The 26543-nt window shown below is 38.4% G+C and overlaps 1 protein-coding gene across 1 annotated transcript in view; it reads right to left on the minus strand.

Annotated features, from left to right (window-relative positions):
* The window catches only part of RAB10 (RAB10, member RAS oncogene family), an 84395-nt gene extending 80358 nt beyond the window's left edge, over nt 1-4037 (minus strand). The window contains exon 1 of the mRNA XM_031951422.1: nt 3229-4037. Within this exon, the coding sequence (XP_031807282.1) occupies nt 3229-3355 (127 nt within the window). The 5' untranslated portion in view covers nt 3356-4037. The remainder of the gene's footprint in view (nt 1-3228) is intronic.
* Nucleotides 4038-26543: the final 22506 nt, after the last annotated feature.

Raw genomic sequence — 26543 nt, forward strand, 5'->3', positions numbered from 1 at the left:
CACCTCCAAGATGAGACAGCAGAGTAAACTTCAGTGATCTGAATCTATCTAGGGAATGACCACACTGATTAAATAATGAATCCTTGAAATACTGATGTATTGAATAATAATACATAGCTGACATCTTCTTAATGTTTTAAAATTTACAAAGTCCCTTTCAACAACCCAACAAGATAGGTACACCAGTGATTTTCTTCACTTTACAAACAAGAAAACTTAGGTTCGAATTAGTTAAGTAATTTGTCCATGATTATACAACTAGTACCTGCTAAAGGCAGAATATCACCCCAGACCTTGCCGGTCTCACACTTTTTTTAAAAATCTATTTCACACTAATCCTGTAATTTTTATTCAACAAATGTCACTCTATACTACCTTAATTATTTTTTTCAAAGATTCTTAACCAAGATCAGTGTTGTTCTAATTCTGCTAAAAAGAATTTCAAGAAAAAGCTGAGTACAAATAAGCCTATGATCAGAAAGTATTAAGTACAATCAATATTAAAAAACCAACAATAACAAACTGTTGAACATAATCTAAAACATGAGTGTTGTATTTCTTCAGCTTACTGTTATTCACTACATCAGATTTGTTATCACTAACACTTGGTAGTATAATACATCTTTTTATATATCTACAAGTCTTTAATTGATTGAAAAAAAATCACAAAGTTTATACTATATATATATATACATACTAAATATATTATACTATATACTAAGTTTATACTCAAAAATGCAAGAAAATAGAAAAGTGGTGAATAAATGACCTAAGTTTTTGTACGTATTAAACATTTATTCTAAATATTTTTCACTATTTTCAAATAAAGAGGTAATATCAAAAGCAGTTTCAGTTCTCCCAAATAAGATTCTGCCTTTCTTGAGCCCTCCAGAATTCCTACAAAACAGACATTTCTAGATAATTTTACTCTAACCTTGTTACTCCATCTATCATGTAACCAATCCTTCAAATTTCACTATTTCTATACTTAGAAAATGAGCAAAACTCTATTGATAAAATAAAAATATTCTAAAAAGGGTATATAATACCTCTTAAAATTCACATTAGTGCTTTAAGCTCTGAACCTTCCAATCATGCCCAAAATTTCAAGCTTAAACCTCAAGTAAAATGAGTATAACTCAGTGTATATGATGATCAGTATCCATCTTTTATCTCAAAATAGCAACAAGCTGGTAAAAATTAGTGTCCCAAAACAATAATCAATAGACCTGTGTTTATGTGCATGTCATTCAACCCACAATATGTTTTCTGCTAGATCCCAATAGGAGAAAGGTTTCATGAATGCAATTAAGAATCAATTTATCTATTCTAAGCTATATCTTCTCAACCTAAAGTGTACTTTAAATTTAAATGAAAATAAACATGTAATATTCTGGATCTAAAGACATTTTGGGTAAAGGCAGACATAAGTTGTATACTATATTATTTAATTTAATGCTATTCTTCCCAATAAAAGATACCATTGAAACATTTTCATGAGGACATAAGAACACATTTGAAAGTATTGCAATAAAAGAAACGGCCTAATAAAAGAAATACTGGCTTTAAGACCAGAGTACTGGGTTTGAATCCTAACTAATGTGACCCTGGAAAAACTATATGACATCTCTGAACGTCAGCTTACTTACATCTTTTTAAAATACGTATTATAAAAGGGATACTTTCATACATTCTTTCAGTAGTGTCAGTAGATCCTTAGAATGTTAAAACTCTTTGTTCATTCACTAGTTTCCCTTATCAGTGACATGCCAGGACCCAAGTTAGGTCTAACCCGAACAGACATAAATAAGTTAACTGGACCTAGGAGAAAACTAAATCTCATATTGTTAGAATTATTTCTCTAACCAACTGAGAACCAGCTACAGCTGTAAATGGAACACACTTGACATAAATTTAATGCCAATTATTTCTACATAAGAAAGCAACGAGTTTAATGGCAAGATGGATGTGTAAAATGTTCATACTCCTTTATAATGTGCCTAATGTATGGGATAATCAAGAAATAATGATCATGATGATAAAAAATAAATTGTGAATAAAACCATAATCTAGCATAATTTAGTTTATATCATTGTCTAGGTAAAGTGGGGTTCATGTATCTAAATTAAGTATTTTCTCAATCACTAGGAATTTCAACACGTTAGAAATTGTTTAAAGTCAATATGCATTTTAACAATGTCCAGAGCGGTTTGTTTTTCCCAAGGAACATGTCAATCTAAACTTAAGGAAACGGAGAATCCCAACTCTTTGTGCCCAAACATGAGTTCCTTAAACAATTTATGCTAAATTTTGCTATTAACACCACCAATTCTTCCAAATAAGTCATAAGATGCTTTCCCAGGAAATAAAAAAGAAATTACTTTCCTTTTTCCTCCCGTTTTGGAGAGAACCATACTTTGATAATGTTTTCACCACCCTGACTAAAATACCAGTCAATTCTGAAATAATAAAGTGGAGATCCTTTAAAAGAAAAAGTTCTTACATCCCATAAAAGAAACATGAGTAAAGATATTTTATCATAAGCACCATAAGTGTAAGCACAAAGAGTAAGAAAACTGCTTCACCGTCAAAACTTAAAAAAGAAAAGAATAAATGGAGATGAATTAAAGTCATCAGAACACTTAGTTTGGTTAAACTCCAGTCCCAAACAAGTCCCAGAAACTTGAAATACCTCTATGGCTTACTCTATGCTGCAGGCCTTGTTTTTTCCACCACTAGCTCAAATTACTCTTCGTTTCAAACTAAAATTACTTAAAAACCATCCCCCCTTCCTCAAAAAAAAAAAAAAAAAAAAAAACCATCTGGGACCTCTCCTTTTGTCCCACGGTTTATATACTGGCATGACAGACTCCATGGGATCCGACCCCTTTAAAGCGCAGCCAGCACATCCATCCATAGCGATCCTAACTGCAGACCCACATCCGAAAACCAAAGTAAACCCGGGGGAGGAGGGAAAATGCCAGCATCTTCTCTCCCTAACATAGTATCCTAACTTTTCCTTAAATGCCTTAAGAGGGGCAGAAGGCTGGGAGGCGAAAGACCGGATGGGAGATAAGGGCAGACACCGCCCCCCAAAAATTCAAAGAGCAACTTCGGCAGGGGCTGGGCCGGGCTCGGAAGTCCCCGAACAAAGGCCACAGCCCCGAGGGCCGGGGCTGGGGGTCAGGAGCGGAAGGCCCCCGGGCACCCCAGCCGAGGCTTACCCACCTATGGTGGAGATGAAGGTGGTGTTGAAGGCATCGTCCGAGAAGCGAAAGAGGACGCAGGTCTTCCCCACTCCCGAGTCCCCGATCAGGAGCAGCTTGAAAAGCAGGTCATACGTCTTCTTCGCCATCGGGAGGAGCAGCAGCTCCGGCTCTCGCCGCCGGCGGCCCCGCGGGATCGATCCCTACTCTCACCCCCACGGGCTCCTTCTTACTTGGGTTCCGGGCTACTTGGCCCCGGCAGGCTCGGGGCAGGGTGGGGGGGAAGGGGCGCGCTCGAGGGAGGGGATCCAGGGGCGGAGACGACGGCAGAGCGCCCTGGCACGGAAGGCTCCGACGGGCGGCTCGCTCCGGCGCCTCCGGGGGGCAGCAGCAGCGGCTCTGCGGCCTCTCCCGTTCGCCTGACTCGGTTCCGGGGAATCGGTCGGGACAAAATGGCTTCCCCTCCCCCCTCAGGACTGCTCGGCCGGGACGCTCCCACGGCGGGCAGGCAGGCTTGGAGCGTGGGTGGGCGAGCAGGAGGAAGAGGAATCTGTGCTGGCGCGGCGCGGCAGCTGAAGCGGCGATTGCTAGCGAGCAGGACACGACGGCGGCGGGGAACCCGAGAGGCTGGCGGCCCACAGCTACATAGCCACAGGAAGCTGAACCGCCCCGGCCCAAACCACCTTTTTCCCCGTGCCCTCTCACGCCGGCGTGCCCGCGCACGCGCGCACGCACGGGCGTAAGCTCGCCCCTCCTACTCTGCGTACCCGGGGCGCAGTCTAAAGCCCGAGAAGTCGCAAAGTCTGGCGCGCCTATCTAAAATGCCTCGACCTAGGAAGGGGTGCACGCATGCGCGCCTCCGCCGGCGTCTGATAAGAAGGGGGGAGAAAGGCAAACCGAGGCTTAGGAGTGTCAGAGTGGGTGGAGTGGCCCGATGGGAACTGGGCAGGCGCAGATGTCCTCGCTTGTCGCCCTTCCCTCTCTCTTCCCCCCTCCCCCCGCAACTCTCTTATTAGAACTGGAGCTGTCGAAAGGAAAGATAAGCGGGACTAAGCGGGAAGCTGGTAAGGAGTGAGCCGGACAGTCCGGCCTTTGTGCGCTTCGTAAACACGCGAGAACTTAGCACTGTCATCCCCGCGATTAGTCCATTAGGCGTCCAAGGCGCGCGGGGCACGCTCACTTAATTCATTTCGAGCTTCTCCTAAACTCTGAGGCAGCCCCAGAGCGCAGGCACGGCCCAGGCTGCTGAAGGAGGAAGGTTCCGCCCCTCCCACTTCCCCCTTCCCCTCCCCCCTCCCCCTTCCCCTCCTCCCTCCCCCTTCCCCTCCCCCTCCCCCTCCCTCGAGTTTGCTTTAGGTAAAAGGGAGCAGGAATACGAAAGTGAAAAACTGGCCACGCTGGTTCAGGAAGAGATGATGTCATCGGCCCGTCTCCTAGTTGGGGCGAGGAAAGGAGGACAGAGGGCCGCCAGCCCGGCGCTGGAGGGGAGGGGCTTCCCGGGCCACAACCGCCAGTGGGAGAAGGGGGAAGGGGACCTCCGCCCCCGCCTCCCCCTCTCCCCCTCCCCTCTTCCAGCCACCGCATTCCTAGAGAGCCTGCGGCCCCGCAGACCTCCCCACGTCCCGGGGGTGGAGTCGGCCCTGCAGCTGTCCACGCCCGCTCCCTCCGCCGCCTTCCTACTTTAACCCCTTCATTCATACATTTATGAAGCACCGACTACGTGCCAAGCTCTGTGCCCGGCCCTAGAGGATTGGCAAAGACAAGGCGTTGTGCGTCTCTTTATCTTCTTTCTTACTTCACATTTGACACACTGCGCTTAACGAACGCTTCTTGATTCATGCCTTCGTTTTACAGTTCTTCCCTTAATATTTTATTTTCTAGGACCGTGGTTCTTAATTCATTCTTCGTACCTCCATGTCTGACCGCCACCCCTCACTTCTCCAGATATCTGAATTCCTAACTGCCTCCCATCCTATCCATTTAGGGACCTTTTCAGCCCTTGCTTCCTGGTTAGCCTAGATAGACGTAAAATAAACCAGAGGAGTGAGTGGTTTGAATGGGAATAGGAAGCTGTGGAAAGGACCAGTTCAACTTGATGTAGCAATTCCTTTGAAATTTTGGGGAAGGAACAAAACAGGAATTAATGAAATGAGCTCAAATATTCTGAATAGAATTTGTATCTAGTTAGTAATCAACTAAATAATAATTGAAGCAATTTGGTGATAGGATTATTTTTTCCTCTTCTGACTCCTCTCATTTATCATCATCCCTGCTCCTCGTTCACCTTCCAACTCTGAGAATACCAGACCAGTCAAATTCCCCCTATTACAATGTAAACTTCTTAAGGACTGGGACTATCTCACTTGCTTTTATTTGCACACCCAATCCTTAAGTTCAATGCCACGAAAACAGTTATACTTAATTACCAGAAGATCTGCTTCATTCTGGAAGACTCCCACCCTCCTCTATCCAGCTCGCTGTTTTTCTTCTCATCTCGTATTCTTGTTCTTGCTTCACCTATAGTCTTTCTTGATTCGATCTTCATTTTGGAGTTTATTAGTATCTTCTGGTCAGTTTCTCATTTACTCGGCCACCATCCAATTTAAGTGCCTACTATGTACAAGGAATCAACCTGGCACCAGCTTTAGTTCAGAGCCTCCTGGCATAGAAATGACCCTAGATTCTGTAAGACTGTGCCAGCAGAGCACAAGCCCTGACAGATCTTACCAGGCTGGAAAGACTTTAAATACAGGCCCAGCAACTGAAGGCTTATACTCCAAGGACCAGTCTGGCTAATTTAGGAGAGCCTTACTTATCAGGTTGCTGCCTGGAGGGTGATTAATTTTTTTTTTTTTTTTTAGCTATAGCAACTCTGAAAGAGTCTTAGAGTGTTGAGAAATAATATATTTTCACATAGGACACATCACTAATCCTTGAAGTATGTTCATGACAAGTCTTGTCAACTTTACCAACAACGATATCACATCCTTTTCTCCACAGTGCCACCACCCTAATTCAGTTCCTCCTCACCTATTACCAGATTATTGTAATAACCTCCAAATTGATCTTTCTGATTCACTCAATTCAATAATCACTAAATACCTATTATTTGCCAGCCACAGTACTAGATTGAGACTATAAAGATAAAAATGAGATGGTCCTTACCCTCAAGGAGTTTGTTATATGAGGATATGGGGCATGAACATAAATAAATGTAACATACATGAAGGAAGAAAACTAGGGGGAAAAAAACTGAGAACTGAGGTAGCTAGGATAGAGTGGATAAAGTGGGCCGAGAGTCAGGAAGACTCCTGAACTGAGTTCAAATCCAACCTTAGACACAATTTGTGTAACCTTGGACAAAACACTTAACCTCTATTTGTCATAGTTTTCTCAACTGAAAATTAAAGAAAATAATCCAACCTACCTCAGGGTTTTTTTTTTTAAGTTCAAATGAGATGATATTTGTAAAGTGCTTAACACAATGTCCGGCACTTAGAACATACTATATAAATGCTAGCTATTACTATTATTAAATGGAGAAATCAGTAAAGGCTTTATGCAGGAAGTGGTCCTTGAACCTTGAAGTTAGAGATTCCAAGAAGAAGAGGCAAAAAGGAAGAACAGTGGAGATATGGAGATATGCTTATGTGAGGCATTGATATGGGGCATGGAATGTTCTGTAGATGAGTTTAACATATAGAATGCATGGGGGGAGGGCTAACATTATTAGCCCACAAAATTAAGCTGGAGACAAAAGTGATTTCTCACTTCTCACAAATTAGGCTTTCAATGCAAAATAGACGACTTTAGATTTTTTTGTTGAGGCAGTAGGGAGCCACTGGAGTTTCTTGATCAAGAAAATCAATGGTGAAAACTATGCTTTAAGAATGTCATTTTGGCAGCTGGATGTGGATGAATTGGAGAAAGGAAACATGAAGTGAGGAGAATAGGTAGAAAGCTATTGTAATAGATCAGGTAAGAAGTTATTAGGATGGTTATAATATGAGAAGAAACATGAGAAAGATGAGACAGAATGAATTGGCAGCTTTTAGATATAGGAAGAGAATGAAAGCAAGGAGTCAGTAACTCATTATGCATTTAATTGTGGCAGTCACTGTGCAGGGTACTGAGGGTGCAAAGATAAAACTGAAATAACCTCTGTCCTGCAAGAGATCCTAGGGTAAGGGATATTACATACTTGAGAAAGGTATTCAGGGCATATTTAAAAATAATAATCCTATTAAATAATTCTATTGAAAAATTTTAAAAGTAATAATGTTAGTTTAAAATATATATACTGCAGATTGGAGAAAGAAAATAAGCTTAGAGTAGGAGATGGAGAAAGCTTTATAGTGCATCTTAAAAATGTGAGACAGTTGAAGGAATAATTTCTACCAACCAAAACCAAATGAATGAGCTTTAGATATGAAATCCTTTTCATATTGAGCTAAAAAAAAAGGTATAATGACCCAGTAAAAGGTGAACTAATTTAATTCCGAATAGCCAGAACTCCTAATTGATTTTCACTCTATAAAAGTCACAAATTTTTAGTGTATTCTGGGTATATTCCATTTTTGGTAAACATTTTCATAAAGCTTAAATTCTGTTTATAATAACTTGCCTGTGTGGTTCAGAATTTTCAATTAAATCCAAAGCAAGAAACAAACTGGAGACTATATGTGATATGTAGGTATCTCTTTTCAAAACTATGTTAATAATAAAACTATTTGTTGACAAGAAACAGCACTAAACTTGAGGTACTAAAAACTAAATTAAAAATTTATAAAAATTTAATTTGTTGTAATCTTATTTCCTATATGAATATGCTGGTCAACTTTAGAATTTATTTCCTTTCATCTGGGGATTCATAGGGAATACAAGAAGATTTACTGAAGGCAAAGAGATAGGAGGATCAAAAAAAGTTAAGAAAACCTTGGACTATAGTAAGAGTAACAAAGGAAGGGAACATAATATGAATATAAATATATACAAAATAACAGAAGGAATAGTATAGACAATTAGTAGCTGAGGGGACAAAGAAAGACATCAAATAGAAAGTGAAGTGTGAGAAAATAGACTCATGTCTTACTGGGTCATATCTTTCTTGAAGGAAATAGGGATTCTGAGAGGTAGAAGTGAGGAAGAAAGGAATTCCAGACATGGGAAGGTAGGTGCAAAAATATAGAGATGGAAGAATGATTTATATGAATAACTGTAAGAAAGTAATTTCTGGGGACCTATATCTATATATAAATATATGTGTAATGTATAACATATATAATATATCTTATTATATATAAACATATGTAAAGGCCTCTAAATGTTAAACCAAGGAGTATTATATTTGATCCTAGAGATAACTGGGAATCATTGGAGTTTAGTGAGTAAGAAAAATGACTGACTCATATGATCCTATCTGTACTTAAGGAAAATACCTTTGGCAGATATGTAGAAGATAGATGTTGGTGAAGAGAGATTAGAGACAGGAAATTATTGTAATAATTTAGAAGAGAGATAATAAAGGGATGAATTAGGTTGGTAGCCATGTGAGTAGAGAGGATAATCAAGAGATATAATAGAAATATCAAGATGTGTCAACTGATTGATATGTGAGTTGAAGATCATGCTTAAGTTGCAAACCTGCATAACTGGAAGGATGATGTAGTAATTCTCCATAGAAATAGCAATATTCTGAGGGAGGATAAATTTTTTTTGGTAGGGGGAAGATGAAGATTTCTATTTGGGATAAATTAACTTTGAAATGCCTATGGGACATCCAGTTTGAAATTTCAAATAGGCAGTGGAAATTATAGGACTAAAATAGGCCTGGATATATAGATCTGTCATCTGCATGGAGATAGTTGAAAATTAAATCCATGGTCACTGAAGAGATTTCCAAGAGATAGAGTGCAGAGAGGAAAGAAAGCCAAGAATAGAGCCTTTAGGGAGATTTTATGTTAGTATATATGATGTAGATGACAGATCAGCAAAGGAGATAAGGAAGGGTGATCAGATTGGTAGGAAGAGAACAAGAGACAACAATAGCTTGAAAGCCAAGAGAGAGAATGGGCAATAGTTTCAAAGCATCTCTTTGTAAAGAGATAAGAGGAATGAGAACTGAGGAAAAGTCATCAGGTTTGACAACTAAACAGTCATTAGAAAGGAAGCATGAATTAATGTATGGAGAGCTAAACTAGAAGTCAGAATAACTCGGGTTCAAATTCAAACATTAGGTATATATACTGGTTATGTGACTCTGGGCAAATCACTTAATCCCTTAACTGTTTTGAATTAAATTGCTTTGCATTGAGAAGGGGATTTTCTTTACCAGGAAGTTCCCTAAAACCTGAAAGTTCAGGTCTGGGAGGCAGGTCCAGGGGAGAAGGGGAAGCCAAGATAAGAGGGTGGCAGAGGTTGATATAAAAGAGAAAGAGAAAGTTTAGAACACCCTCAAGGGAACAAGTTAAAGAATTAATTTATTGTTCTGTCCTCCAAGACCCTGTGGACCATATCATGCCAATACTGTCCCTGGGCTTAGCTTGGCAAAGATGTTGCCATTTCCTTCTCCATTGGATTAAGGCAAATAGAGATTAAGTGACTTGCTATGAGTTACACAGCTAGTGAATATCTGAGGCTGGATTTGACTCCAGACCCAATTCTTCATCCACTGAGCCATCTTTAGAGAATCAATTAGGGAAGACTAAAAGGATTCTTTTGCTGTTGTAAGGGCTTAGTTGAGAGTAGATCATATAAATTTGTAGGACACTCAGTTTACTTGGTTATGAGACTCCATCTAGCTCCTTTCAGCAGTATTTAAATAGGAACAGAAGCAGATGGTTGGGAGTGTTTCAGAATTGGGGTTCCATACCTGAATGCTCTCCCTCCTCCCCTCTGCCTTTTGACCTCCTAAAATCTTCCTTTAAGTTCCAACTAAAATCTCTGCTTTTACAGAATGCCGTCCTTGGTCCTTCTTAATTCCAGTGCTTTTATTTTGTAAATCATTTCTTAATTTTTGTTATTTCTTATTTTATCATTCTTATTAAATAAGTTCTTATTTTTATTATTGTTTTGTTTATACTTATTTGCATTTTGTCTCCTCCATTAAACAAGCTTCTTGAGGATAGAGACTCTTTTACTTCTTTTTATATCCCCAGTACTTAGCACAAGCCTAGTACATAGTAGGTGGTTAATAAATATTTATTGAATTAAATTGAGTTTGGCTACTCATGAGTAGCAAAGAATTCAAGAGAGTTGAGCTGATTAACTATGGAGTTATGATTGGGAAGTCAAAAGAATGAAGTCAGAACAAGGATGATGACCTGAGAAATTACTGAGCAATATAAAGACTGGAGGTCAAAATGAGAAGGAAGAAAAGTTTTAGGAGGCGTACCAAGAGGAGAAAAGATTAAAGATTTTTATTTAAAAAGCAAATTTTAGAGTTTTTGCATGTGGAAATGGAACAATTGTAGATAAAAATCAGATCAAGAGTGTGACCATTCCTGTGTGTATATAGCTGCAACAGAATAGCAGAACAGGTCATGGGAACTGAAATTGGGGAAGTTGGGATTGGATGTTTGAGGTAACGTCAACATATATATTGGAGTCATTCCAGAATCATGGTAGGAATTGGGGGGCAGAGAGAGGTTCTATGAGTCAAACTCCTTGAGAAAAGAGAGAAATGAATTAGGAGTTGGTAGATTAAAGCTATCTCAAAAGAGATTAAATTTCAAGACTTGTTTCATTTCATCACTCCATGCTGTCAGGATTATATTGAACCCTGATTGTGGAGATGTGGTAAAAGTTGAGAGCCTTAGACTGAGATTGTTAGAGCATGATGGGTTGGGTTCAGTAAAGAGTTAGAACTTTATTAAGGAGGTGTGTGTGTGTGTGTGTGTGTGTGTGTGTGTGTGTGTGTGTGTGTGTTGGCAGAACAGGAGACATGTAATGGGAAAAAAATTTTAAATTATTATCTGAATCAGAATCTAAGGTATGAAACCCTCAGAAACTTACAGGAAAAAGGAATCAGTTGGCAAGATATTTATCCTCTCAGAACAAGCTACTGTCTGTTTTTATATACCTGCCTGCATCCCTGGAAATGCCTTGTAGCTATAGTACAGTAGACCCACACATCTCCAATATATTAGTTGTGCTTTTCAGTTTTGTGTAATCCAAACATTTGATAAGTATCTTTTGTAGTTTTTCATTCAATACATTGGTAAACATATTGAATAGGACAGAACCAGGAACTAAGGGTACTCCACAAGAGACTTGCATTCAGATTGATGTTAATGAATAAATGGTTTTTGATAGTTATTCAACCAGCTAACTGCTTTCTTTTAAGGTTCTGTTCTTTCCTATGGGAAACTTTCCCTATTCCCCCTACTTATGTTCTCTTTTTTCTCATATAGTCATATCTGTTGACTATTTATATAGAGAGAATGTGGATCAGGAAAGTTCCTGTTCAAACTGGGGAGTTTTTCTAAACTGAAAACTGAATATAAAAGAGTTACCTAAATAATATGACAACAAAGGATAAAAGAATTTCTTAAAAAACTTGATGATCCCCATTAGCAGTCAGTAAGCTTAGTCAATAAGCTTTTAGGAGTCACCTCTGAATTTTTGAAGAAATACTTATGCCTCTTACAAAATATAAGACTTTGAAGATTATTTTCCTCCACCATTGTGATGTAACATCCTACAGCAGAAGCACATGGCTATAGGAAATGTACTTACATGTTGCTTGAGAGAGAGAAATTCAAAACAGTTGAATCACGAACTCTAGATTTCTGTGTAGAGAATGTTAAGAAGAGAGAAAATTTGACATCCAGACCTGAGAAACTTGCTCAGGAAAAGCCAGACTTGAGATCCAAGATTCTGAAGAAGCAAAAATGGGTAGATGCTCAGTCTTTTGAAAAGAACCTAGCTATATCTTAGGCCAAGATCACAGTTCAGTTAGAAACTGATATGGTTAGAGAGTATAGCCAGTGGATAGATCAGTTGAGCATATTTAGCTGAAAATAAACCCAATAGGCCCAGCAAACTAATATACTATAGTGGGGGGGGGGGGGCAGAGAGGAATATCTACCAGATTCCTTGCCATAAATAGTAAGATAATTGTTTGCTCTAAAAAAAAGCTGGGAACCTATTCCTTCTATCTGATTAGTCCAAAGAACTAGGACTAGAATTGTTGATAGTGTGGACACTCAAGTATAAAAAGGACAACCCATAAGGAGTCAATGTACCTTAAATTTAATGGATGTCCTATTTCTGAGCAGGTCACCATATCTGTCTGACCCTATACACCCTATTGATTAGACACATTTCCATTTAGACTCTAGGAAGCTATATTTATTTGAACTAGTACTATGTCCTTTTTATGCTGTCTTTAACTAAACTCTTTTTTCATTAAATGTTGGATAATCCCTAAGTGTTTTATCTCTTTCTAGTCTTGAACTTGAACCATCTGTTAGGCCTGAGTTAGCATTCACCACAGTCAAAACATCTTGCCCAGAGATGAACATCTCAGGGACATCATGAGGGCAGAAACAATCCTACATTGTTGAAGGTATAAGTTTCAGTCTACCATATATAGGTTCTACATATGCAATTTCTGTACTTCCTTACTTTCAAAAAAGTATGGATGTTTATTGGTGATATGCTTGAAAGAAAATGTAACCTAAATTTATAGGGGAAAGGGATATAGCTATGCTTCACTGTAAATTTTAAATTCTACTCCTGTAAATATGTTTTCTTTTAGTAAATTTTTTCCTAATTAAAAGGAAAACACATCACATACTAAAGAACTATAGTATTACGGTTTAAACTTACAGAGAACCTTGAACCTAGGGGAGTATTCTCCTTGATTTGAGAGAAGCCCATGAGATACTCTATATGCTTAACTTTTTACATGTTTTATATACCCAGAAGAATGAAAGCTCCTTAAGAGCAGGGACAACACATATAACACTTTGCACATAGTAAGTATATAATAAATACTCATTGGTTTAAATGGATTTTCCTGTCTTTTTTATGCTACCCAAAGCTAACAGGTCCAGCTGACAGATAATATTCATTCATTATAGGAATTTGAGCTGTAAGAAAATGTAGATCAATTATATGATCTACATATATGTAGATATAGATCTACATATCATACACCATATATATGATGTACATATAGATTATACATATTCAGAAATATGAGATTTCTGAAAAAGTGAGTGAATGGCTACCAATTATGCCTCAGGCCTATTTAGAGAACATTGGAATGTACTCTAATTGCTATTGTTAAAGGTATACCAGAATTACCAAAAAGGTATATTTTGTTTTACTTAGTAGAGTATATTCATGAGAGAAAAGAGAGATTAAGAAGAGTGGGTCTATGTAGGAGAAAGGAAGACACAGATATAGATGAAAAATGACATACTTGTTAAGTGTCCAGGAGTTTAGAGTCCTAGAAGTTTAGATGTCAGAGAGAAAATTAAATTGTAAGTGCTAATGGGAAAGGGAGGAGTTGTGTTGTGTTTTTATATCCTTCTTCCACCACAGACATTGGACAATGATGATAAAAAAAAATCTAGTTAGATTCTTTATCATAATAGCAGGTTCCTGAGTTACTTGTATTCTCCATATGAGAGGAAAATGTTCTTGGAAAATGGAATCTAGCTAGGGAATAAATGAGATTGAGAGATCTAAAACAGTGTAGATCACAGGTTTCAAACAGGACACTCCCAAATGCTGCCAGAACCAGATTAAAGTGAAACTGGGAAATATTTAACAAAATAAATAAAAATATAATAGAGTATAGATAATATTAATATGTTTTCATAGTCAATATGCACCCACAAGGATGTGGTTTAGTGGCCTCTATTTCTGAGTGTGGCAACACTGGCCTATATAAAAACCTGTATTTTACAGATGAGGAAATTGAGGTCCAGAGAAAACTAAATGTTTTGCAAAAGGTTACAAGGTAGGAAGTAGAAGAACCATTATTCAGACATAAGTCCTTTAGTCCTAAATCCAGTGCTAAGAGGGAAGGAGATTCAGCTGTCTTCAACAGTTCTGTCAAACAGCCATTTCTTCTCATCTTGCGTGCTGTAAATGTGCCAAATCAATTACAAGAAAAGAATAAGATTAGAAAGTCAGACAAACCTTCCCCTCATGAAAAAAAATTGTTACCCTTGGAAAAGTGACTATATGGAATGTGTTTGTGTGTGTGTGTGTGTGTGTGTGTGTGTGCACTATCTTTAGGTCTATCTCCTTAGGATGTGTAGGGAGGACCAACACCTCTGGTATGAGCCCTTTTCAGAGCGTTGTTCCACCTTTGGTATCCACTTTTTATTGAACTCCCACCTGTGGCTCTAAGAAGCTGTAGGATGTGCAGCTGCCACACCTTATAAAGTCTCAGCAGACAGGCTAAACTAGGTTGAGGGTAACAATAGATTTCAAACCTGACAGTTTTGTAGAGGTCTGCTTCACTTAAATCCAATTCACAGGCAATTCACCTCATGTCATTGGTCCTCTTCCAAAACGAAGGATGAACAAACTGGAGAAAATACAATGGATAATTCAAAATATTGTCAAATCCTAAATCATCCTTACTTTGTGTTGGCTATTTAACTAATGATGAGATGAAGTATATTTACTTTCCTAATTATTTTTTGATTAGTCTGGTAGTAAATTCAATTTACATATAAGAAGCACACATGAATTATGGCAAATAAGGTGGTGTTCTTGAAACATGAATAGGATATAGGAATAATAAAATGGAGGCATCAGTATGGTATTAAAGATTTGCTATGATCAAGGCTGAGCAGATGGCTACCTGCTGGAAGGCAAAGAGCTGGAGTTTTACAAGAAAAATCCATTAGGAAAGGGTAAATAAACCCTAACTTGAACATTCACTAATGGAATAAAGCTTCAGATTGTTAAAAAAAAAATATTTGCTTTGAAAAATAATACAAATTGACTACATTGAATTTGCATACTGGCTATGGTATGCTACTTTAGTATACCAGTTCTTAGAAGGGCTGTGAAGAGTTAATATCTCCTACACAGTCTAGCACAGGCTACACAGTAGCCGAGTACATATTTAATGGTTCCTCCTAACAACAATATTGAGTTTATATATATAATCTTTTTACTGTTTACAAAGTGGTTTCCCAATACCTACAGCTTTTGAATTTACCTCTAATAAACATGTCAAAAAATTTTACTGTCAATGAAGCCACAAAACATTCTGGGAACAAGGAGAACATCTAGCAGATGTATAACTAAGACACAGAATGGAAAAGGAAATGTTTCAAAATCATTTATTAAGCTAGAAGCTAAACTTTCTTCTTCAAAACCTTACATGTGACATGACTAATGCCTAGTCAATAAGAATTGAAACAAAAGATAGTCCAATTTATCATGACAAAAATAATCTGGGAGAGGAAGATTTTCAAAGTTTTTGACTAGAACAGAAAACAATTGCTATTTACATTTATTCTAGCCCTGTAAGGTACAACAGAGTACTCGACTTGGAAGTCAAGAAGGCATCTGATTATGAAGGGCTTTATAAGCCAAAAAGAAGATTTTATATTTGATCCTGTAGAATAGGGAACTATAGAATTTTGTTAATTGAGGGGAAGGGTGATGTGGTTAGATCTGAATCTTAGGAAGATAAGTATGATTTATGGTAAATTGGAATTGGGAGAGACTTGAGATAGGGGAACCAACTAGCCATTGTAATAGTTCAGGAATGAAATAATAGAGCTCTGCCCCAGGGTGATAGAAGAGAGAAGGGGACATAAGCAAAAGATGTTATGTATGTAGAAAGTATAGGATTGACAATGGGTTGAATATGATAAGTAAGAAAGTTAAGAGTCTTGGATGACACATGCAAGAGGTCATAGATGTGATAGTGTCATTAGGATTTTCTTACACTTCCTGTAGTGAGACACAACAGTTAGTCCTAACTGCCAAGCTCTGAATTGTGATGTAGAAGATCTGGGATCAAGTCTATGCTCTATTAGCTTTCTGCCTTCTCTCTCTTCATCCTACTTAAAATAGGATGGTGTTACTTCCTCTACCAGTCTCCTAGTATTGTTCTAAGTACAGCACTTTGGAAACTGAAAAGTAGCACTATGTACATATGACTTATCTTCTCTCCAAGTTACCCAACTGCTCAATGTCTAAGTAGCAGGCGAGGGCGTCTACCTTCCCAGTTACTTTCTCGGGCTGGGATTGTGTCTGACTTGAATCTCAATGAATTCTCACCCCTATAAAGAAGAAAGGGTAGAGCTGCCATGCAGAACTTTTCAGGATCCCAGATTTCCCAAGCCCTAAATTATTTCTGGACTGAGAGCCTTTGCATGGGGCTGTTTTCTACAATACCATATCCCAGCTTCTCAAATATTTTTCAGGTCTCTCTCAAATTCATTCTCCACATCGATGCCGTATAGATAATCTTTAAATGCAAAGATGACCAAGTCACTCTCCTATTCAAGTCCCTAGGATAACACAAATCCCCAGTTCTCCAAAATATGAATCCTATCTATCTTATCAGTTTTATTTCATGTGTTTCCATTCATGTACTCTCCATTCTAGTCAAACTGGCCTGTTAACTATTCCATCTAAAACACCTTTTGTTTCTTTACTCCCTGACTTTGCCCAGGTGATCCTTGGTTTCTAGAACTGAGTCCTTTGTCCTTTCTTTTTATAGATGTTTGAACTCCCTTCTGAACACAATTCAAGTTTCAATATATAGAGTTGTTAGCTTTTTCTCCCTCTCAGTAGTACATTGTCTCTGGGTTCATATCCTTCCAAGGGAAGGGATGGGGGTGGAGATAGTTGGGGATGCAGATGGGGACTTAACCCCTTAGCATTCTCAGCAACTCTCCTAGACTGTAAGTTGCAAAGATGACATTGATCTATCTTGGTAAAGGGAGGAAATTTCCTCATTTGGGAGTTTCCTTTACCAATGAAATGTCAGGTTCAGACCCAATCTCTAGTCTATTTGGCATATATTTTGTATTTATTTCTTTATGTACATGTCACATCTCTCCATATAAGCTCCTCAAGGGCCAGGATTGTTTTATTTGCCTTTGTAGCCATAGTACTTGTTACACAGCTGGCACTTAATAAATGTTTGTTGAATGAACTTGATTTGGTAGGGCAGAAGTTCCAAAATAATGCTGTGTCAGAGATATAGCTCTTGGTTCCCTCAGAAAGGCTTTATCATCCTAGGTTCTGCCTAATAACAGATTGGCCTCACCCAGTACAGTCATACAAGATGCCCAAGGACAAGGGGAGGCAATGACATCACCAGCTAGTTCCCAGAACTACCTTCAAAACTCAGCCCAAGTGTCACCTCCCATCAAAGCCTGTCCTATGCTTACGGTCCCTACTTTCCCAGTCCTAGTACTTCCCTCTTCTAGTTCTGTTACATACACCCAGCTGTCTTGCATCAGTTTGTTTACATTGTGCACTTATTTATATGTGTACATTTTCTCCTAATAAAATGTAATCTTCTCAAGGTTTCAGACTATTTCCTTTTTGGGGGGTTTGTTTTGTTTCTCCAGAGCCCAGCATATGGTAAGTAACAAATGCTTTCTGATTGATTCACTGGATTCTAAACTTCAGAATAATAATACCTATTTTCATCACAGTATTATCATTTTATCTAGGCCCCTTGACTTCAGTGATTGGAAAATTAGAAAAAGCCCATCCCAATGGAGCAGTTCTCTTCAATGATGAACTTCTAGAGGTATTTAATCTCCCTCCCCCCTCCTCCAGTTTTATCCTAATCATAGGTGGGAATGTTAGACCTGCAGAAAAGAGCTAATGGATGATCCTTGGTCAGGAGGAAGCAATGTTAATGGGGATATATAAAAGAGTTCTGAAAGAAGAATCTCAAGGGATTGTACATCCTGAAAATATAGCAGACAAAAAAAAAAAAAAAAGGCAAGAAGAGGGGAGCAACCTTTCCATCATTAAAAGGATGATTACATGGAATTTGGTTTGGAGTGGTTTCAGATTATTTGCCTGACAAGATCTTCAGAGGGGAAGCATTACATTTCAGTGAAATGAGTCCCAGGCTTGGGAGTCAGAGGACCTGGATTCAGATTATGTTTTTGCTGTTGTATGATTTTGGACAAATCATACTAGGTCTCTAAACCTCAGTGTTCTCATTGGCAAAATGAAGGGGTGGACCAGATGGTCTCTAAGCATTTCTCCGGCCAAACCTAAGATCTTGTGAAGTGACTCCTGAAATTCTCCTGAAATTCCTGTAGCTGCTCCATGAATAAGATTCATGCCAGACCATCTAGCCCAAAGATTCTTAAACTTTTTTTGAATCATGAATCCCTTTAGCAATCTGGTAAAGCCTATGGACTATTTCTCAGAATAATGTTTTTAAAAGCATAAAATAAAATACATAGTGTATTTTACTAAAGAAACCAATTATGTTGAAATATAGTTATCAAAATATGACCAAAAAACCCAATCTCCTGGGTAAAAATACCTGATCTTCGAAATATTAGAACATAGCAACCCTAGAGATAGGAAGAAAAGAGAAATCCATAGATACCTACTGTGGCTGTCCAACCCCTTTGCAAAGCTAGTAAGGGTGGAGTGTCAGGAGAATGCCAAGCCAGTGAAGCAGCCCTCCCTCAGCTGTCTCAGAAAGGCTGTATCAGCTTGGGCTCAGGCTGACCACACCCAGTGGGGCAGTACCAAGCTTAGCCACAGCACATAAGATGCCCAAGGGCATTGACACTGTTGGAGTGTTGCCTTCCCTGAAAAGACACACAGTTACGTATCCACCGGAGAGACTTTTAGGGAAATCCTAGTATCTATCTTCCCCAGACCCCACAAGGTTTACAGAGGTCCCTGCCACCTTCTCATGGCAAACAGAAAGACTCCGTGTTAGCTAGGCTGCTTGCTTTCAATTTCCTGGCAAAGAAAGCTTTATTTCTATAGGTCTCTAAATTCCCATCTTTATTACACTCTGTGACACTCATGATTTTTTTTCCACAAATTTGTGATTTTATCAGTATAAAGAACTTCCTCTGTGGAAATTCCCTCCACTGAAGTAGATCAACAACTCATTTGTACCTTACAGTCTTGGAGAGTCATATGTTGTCAGGAGAAGAGCCTGAAGTCTCTCTGACTCTGATGCTGGCCCTCCAGTCACTAAATCACACTGCTAGGAGCATTAATGACAGAGCAGAAGTGGCCAGCAACTTCAAACTGCTCTGGATAAAGTCTAACAGGCCGACAAGCTTACAATTCCCCTGCTACTCCTGTGCTAGGTATTATAACAAAAGGGAATCTGGCTCTCACTCACCACCTGTGTGACTTTGGGTATTCCACTTAATTTCCCTGAGTCTCAGTTTCCTCCTCTGTAAAACGAAGGAATAGAAATAGATGGTCTCAGATGTAGGTCCCTTCCAACTGTAGATATGTGATGCTATGAGACACAAGGACTCATATTTGTTTTTGCATGTTATATGACAGAGTCTGGAACCAGTTGAAAGAGGGAGACTTTTCAAGATGACTAGTACACAATCCATCACTATCTACTCTATGATCTATTCTAAAACCTCCAACTCCCAGACTCAGAGACCAAAGTTTGAGAAAGTGAAGGTTGAAACCCCTTCAAGAACAGGTAATAAATGTCTGTCAGCTCTGACAGCAAACAATGCATTCATTAAACATGTATTAAGCCCCTGCTGTGTACTGGGCCCTGCTCTCAGCACAGGGATGATCAGTTAGACACACTCATTGCCCTTGAAGAATTTAAAATCTAGGAACAATCACTCAACAGTTTATATAACACTTGAATGTTTACAAGGCACATTCTTTATAATCATCTTTATTTTTTAGATAAGAAAATGGGTTTAGGGAAGTCAAATGACTTGCCAGAGATCATACAGGTACAGATATGAAATGTCAAAGAGAAAATTCAAACCCATTTGTCTTCAAATCCAACCCTTTTTTCCACTGTCCCATGTAGAAGTGACAAGGTATAGAGACTTAAAAATATATTAAATATGCCCTGCTGCTGATTGCTTATTGAGAGTCAGAGGGCCTATGTTCCAGTCCTTCTTCTGACACATTCCAGGTAATGGCTTGTAAGTCACTTATCTCTTTAATGCCCTAGACACTCATTAAAATTGTAAATTGCTGAGTAAATGCTGTTTGCATTGGTAGAATTTGCTGGGTTTGCTAGGGGGAGCATTAGGTAGAGCCACCCTAACTAGTCAAGAAGACCTTAATTCAAATCTAGCCTCTGGTGCTACTAACTGTGTCATTCTGGGCAAGTCCCTTAACCTCAGTTTCTTCATTTGTAAAATAAGTGTAATAATAGCATTTACCTCTCAGCATTGTTGTGGGCATCAAATGAGAAAATAATCGCAAAATGCTTGTTATTAATTCCTGGCATATAGTAGTAGAACGTTAGCTTCACTAATGAAATCCCAGTCCAATAACCCTCCCTCTTAAAATAGAATATATTAAGAACACAAGAGGAGTAGAAAGTGCCATGAGATCAGATGAGGGAGGGACCATTTCTATCTGGGGAAGATCAGAAAGAGGAATAGGAATGAGCAGAGCTCATCCAGTGTCTCAGAGTAATCCCATTTCGAAAAGGGCAAGCTTGATATAGGGTGGGGGAGGAAAGGGAAGCTGACTCAGGGCACAGAAGAGTCAAGTTACGCAAAGACAGCTGTTCTCTGAGTGTTTTTAGAAGGCTTTTGGCTTTCTAACTTCCATTCTCCAGTCCTGTTTTTGCATCTAATTCCAAACTAATTACATTCTGGAAACAAGCAAAGTTAAAACATTGCCCCACTCAGTAGGATAGAGAGTATTATTATCTACTGTGAGACAACTGTGAATTTTGTTATTATTATTAAAAGGATAGAATTGGCTTTAAATCCAAGGAGACTTGGATTCAGATTCTGCTTCTGAAGTACACTGGCTATTTAACTTAAGCAAACTCTCTAAGACTTTAAGTTGCAGAAAATGTGCTGATCTGCATTGATAAAGAGAGTTTCCTTACCCAGTACAAGTCCAGTCTATATTCCTATATATTATGCAGAAGAGGACTCCGAAAAAAAGTTGTTTTGACTTATTAAATTTAATATGAACCTTAAAAAGTGGTTACAGAATTTCACAATTTCATGTGCCATCCTTTTTTTCTTGTATCTTGTATGTTGAAATGCTTATTGATGGGGCAGTTGGATGGTGCAATGGGTAGAGTACTAGCCCTGGAGAAAGGAAGACCAGAGTTCAAATGTGCCCTCACACACTTAACACTTATTAGCTATGTGGCTCTGGGAAAGTCACTTAACTCTAACAGCCTTGTCACAAAAAGTTTTTAATTAAAAAAAGAAGAAATGAAATGCTTATTGATAATTGTTAATTTCACTATAAAAATTTCAGTGATAAGATGAGACGCAAAATGTTGCAATATTGGTCCAAGAAGACCTAGATTTAAACCCTATTTCTAACTGAACATTAACTGCTTAACCATGTGCAGATTAATCACAATCTCGGTGTTCCTGGCACTGCTCTAAGGCTCTAAATTTCACCTGAATTGCTGATTTACATCAGTGGAATTAGTTTCCACAGACAGCTTTCTACACAGATGAAATGACAATCTATATCAAAAAGAGGATTGGTAATGACCCTGATGTCTTCGGTCCCAAAGGGATGGAAGTAGAAAGAGAAAAGGACTAAACTGGATTTAACTTTTTTTAACCTTTGCCTCTCACTAAGAGGTTAAGGAGATAGTCATTATTTCTCTGAATCTCAGTTTTCATATGTGTAAAGAGGTATTAATACTTACTTATATTCAAGAATCTGTTGAGAAAATAAAATGAGATAATAGAGGTAAAGCCCTTTGTAAACATTGAAGCCTATGTAAATGTCAGCTTCTATTATTATCCCACTATAATTGGCTCTGAACAGTGGAAACTCTGGATCTGCCTGGGATCCATCTGGAGGACTTTGGATTATGTTCTGGATCTTAGGCATCCCGAATATAGTGAGGGAGGAGTCTTATTAGGAAAAAAGGCAAAGAAAGATTCAATCTGATGAAGAAAAGGGAAGCCAGGCAGAAAGCCAGCCAGGTAGGATTCTGTTGAAGCATGACAGATTGTAGCTGGGAGAAGTCTATGATAAAAGGAATTTATCCCCCTCTACTTTGAGTAATTCCCAGTAACATTTTTTTTTAACTGAGGCACTTGGGGTTAAGTGACTTGCCGAGGGTCACACAGCTAGGAAGTATTAGGTGTCTAAGATCACATTTGAACTCAGGTCCTCCTGACTTCAGGGCTGGTGCTTTATCCACTGCACCAACTAGCTGCCCCCCTCCCAGTAACTCTTCACATAATTTCACAGTTGTCCATATAAGATGTAGAGACAGGAATGAGAAAGTTGCAGCAAAGGCAGCAAACTTACCTTTTTTAATACCTCACTCCTGATTTGCATATCCTTTCCTCTATGCTCTGTGGAATGCACCTGCTCCATAGCTAACAAACTTCTTAAGAGGCTTTCTTAAGCCTTTTTCTTTTCTTACTTCTTCCATCTTCTGACACTCACTGAAATCTGGTTTTCTTCTGATTACGTGGCATCCTTGGCCATCTTTTCCAATACTGATTGTATTTTCACTGGTCATCATGGAGGAGGTGGAATACTCCTTACTTCCCACTGCTAATTCCAGATTCTCCCTCTACTATCATCACTCAGTAGCTTTTCTTCCTTTGAGGTTCACAAATCCATTTATCATCCAATCAATATTCTGATATCTAGCTGTTATCTACAGGCCCTCCGCCCAGAATTCTCTTTTTTCCTTCCTGTATAAGTTCAGTGTCTGAACAGGCTTTCTCTTCCTTCCATCTTCTGTTGTCATGCTAAGTGACTTCAACATAGATACTGATACTCCTTCAAATATCCAATTTCCCAGTTTTTCAGTTTATTCGTTTCCAATGACTTATTTCTCCACTTTTGCTATACATAAAGATAGTATCACCATTATTAATATTAATATTTTCATTATTCACGAATATTATACCTCATGAACTCTGAAATTCTTTTGTCTGATAATAATCTTTTATCATTCCATCTTTTCTTCTGCCATACAATCCCTAGCCCTATTCTTCATCCTCTCTGTGACCTTCAATTCTTCCAACCCTCAGGTCTTTCCTAGATCATTTAACTATGCTTGGGAAACCAATTCAATTATACATTATCATCTATACTTGAGTCCCTTATCACTTTATTCCATTACCTGGCATACCTGGCCAAGCACTAACCTTGGATCACTTCCACCATCTGCTGTTTTTGCTTCTATTTACATACTATCAAATGGATCCAGAGAAAATCATGAAACCATACTGACCAAGTCCACTACAGATGTTACATTATCTCAACTTAAGCCTTACTTCAGAGCCTTTTTCACTGCACTAATCAGTTCACCATTTCATTTGCCACAAATAGCTTTTCCATACATTTTCATCCCTCCTCAAACTCCCTAATTCTATTCTCTCAGCTGACAACCTTTCCTCATACTTAATTGAAAAAAATTGAGGCCATTCACTGAGAACTTCCTCATATTTCTTTTCCTCTCATATTCTTCACATCACAACTTTCTATATTCACTATATCTTCCCTCACCCATATCTCACATGAAGATGTAACCTTTTTCTTTGCAAGACTTTACTACCAACTTTGACTCCAACTTAGTGCTGTCATTTTGGTCCTCTGAGAACAAAAAATAAAAACCAATATGCACAAGTGATCCTATCTTCTCCATCCCATCTTCTCTAGCAGATTGTTCCTTCCATCCTCCCCTCTCATGAATCTTCAGTCTTTCTTGTCTGCTAGTTGACTGCTTCCCTGCCTCCTTCAAACATGTCTTTCTCATTATTAAAAAATCTTCACTTATTAGTAGAATTACACATATTTAACCTATATTGGATCAAATATAAAGATACCTTCAAAAAGGCCTGAGTTACTTTGACTTTCCCTTGGTTTCATTAAAGTCTGGAGGAGCGTAGGAACTGCTTCACTCATATTATTCCATGAAAAACTGTACTTTAAAGGGAAAAGCTTAGGAGATCTTCTTTGTTGAGGCCATATGGCCATGGAGAAATAGGTCCCTGTCTTTTAACTTATTTATTTGTTCTTTTCTACTCTGGTTACAAGGAATGGACTTGGTCAAGAGAGTCCCAGAGTTAATTCCAGGCTGGATATTGGTACTAGTTAATGCCCTGATGAGCAAGAAATGGCTTTTGGAGGACCTTTAGATCTCTTGCCAGCAAAAACAGAGGATTCACCCAGAATTCATCCTTTTTGGGGGATATAAACTTGATAGGACAAATGCTTGTAAGAACTGGAATTATCAACCTAATCTCCATCCAGAGAATGGGATGGTGAAGAGGCATATACCCCCAAGGTATTGGGGAAAATATTTGTACATTTATTTTTGTTATGTATCCAAATTAAATATCCTTTTGTAAAAGTCAATTAATATTTTTTTTAATTTTTTAAAATTTAATAGCCTTTTATTTACAGGATATATACATGGGTAACTTTACAGCATTAACAATTGCCAAACCTCTTGTTCCAATTTTTCACCTCTTACCCCCCCCCCCCCCTCCCCTAGATGGCAGGATGACCAGTAGATGTTAAATATATTAAAATATAACTTAGATACACAATAAGTATACATGACCTAAACATTATTTTGCTGTACAAAAAGAATCAGACTCTGAATTATTGTACAATTAGCTTGTGAAGGAAATCAAAAATGCATGTGTGTATAAATATAGGGATTGGGAATTTAATGTAATGGTTTTTAGTCATCTCCCAGAGTTCTTTTTCTGGGTATAGCTAGTTCAGTTCATTACTGCTCCGTTAGAAATGATTTGGTTGATCTCGTTGCTGAGGATGGCTTGATCCATCAGAACTGGTCATCATCTAGTATTGTTGTTGAAGTATATAATGATCTCCTGGTCCTGCTCATTTCACTCAGCATCAGTTCGTGTAAGTCTCTCCAGGCCTTTCTGAAATCATCCTGTTGGTCATTTCTTACAGAACAGTAATATTCCATAATTTTCATATACCACAATTTATTCAGCCATTCTCCAACTGATGGACATCCATTCAGTTCCCAGTTTCTAGCCACTACAAAAAGGGCTGCCACAAACATTCGTGCACATACAAAAAGTCAATTAATATTAAATGGTTAAAGAGATGCCTGAAACCTTCAAGATACAGTAGAGTCCTGAGAAGGAGATTTAATCAGCCTGGCTCCCAGTGGGTGTCTAGAGTATTCCAGTTACATTTATATGTCATCTTCCCCATTAGAATATGAGCTCCTTGAGGGGTCATCCCTCCTTCACTTAAATCCAGTTCTCTTGTATGCCATGGCATAACCTCCCTGATGTTATGGTGTTCTTGGACAGAAGGAAGGAGAAACAATAAGCACCCTGAGGAGCAGTGGTTGTATCTGTCTTTCTTTGTATCTGCAGTACTTAGCATAATGCTTGACACATAATAAGAATTTTTAAAATGTTTGTTGACTTGTTTTGATAAAGATTAGATAAACATGAGCATGTAGCATTCCTTAGCTACTAACAGGCTTGCCGTCTATTTATGCCCAACATGAGTTTCTTTATTATCTTTGTGGTTGACTACATGACCTTTGAATCTCTATTATTTCACAGTTTATTATGATATTACCAAGGATTACCAACTTCATCAGTGTAACAACCCTGTGGTCTAAGTCATATTTTCCTCATTTTATAGACAAGATAACTAAGATTTAGAAAGGTTAAGTACTCTAGGTAATACTTCTATTAAGTAACAGAGAAAGATTTAAACCCAGTTATTGCTCCTAGTTTTATGCCTGACTTGATATGAACAATCAGAAGAAAGTGAAATAAATTTATATCAATGGTTGTATCTCTCATAGACCTATAATCTTATGATGCATTTGTCATAGACTTATGATCATATGAATTTAACAACTAAATGGGAAATATTTTAATAGGGATGCATTTGAGGCTATATTTTCTTCCACTGAGTCATATACTTTTTTGTGTATAATTTATGTATACACGTGGATGTTTAAAATAGGGTCCTCAGTCAAATAGCGTGGACAGTTATATCTGGAATCTGGCCCTTTCCTCTCCTAAGGAGATTGCAACTTCCATTTTGAGAGAAACTTCCATTTTGAAAGGGCTATAGTTGGTTGCTTGCTCTTTCTCTTACCTGTCTCCTAGTTGGGGATACCTGACTATAATTATCTCTCTAAATCTTGGTAGTCTAGGTTTCAACAGATTC

This window comes from Sarcophilus harrisii, chromosome 2, assembly GCF_902635505.1.
Source record: "Sarcophilus harrisii chromosome 2, mSarHar1.11, whole genome shotgun sequence".
Classification (NCBI taxonomy): domain Eukaryota; kingdom Metazoa; phylum Chordata; class Mammalia; order Dasyuromorphia; family Dasyuridae; genus Sarcophilus; species Sarcophilus harrisii.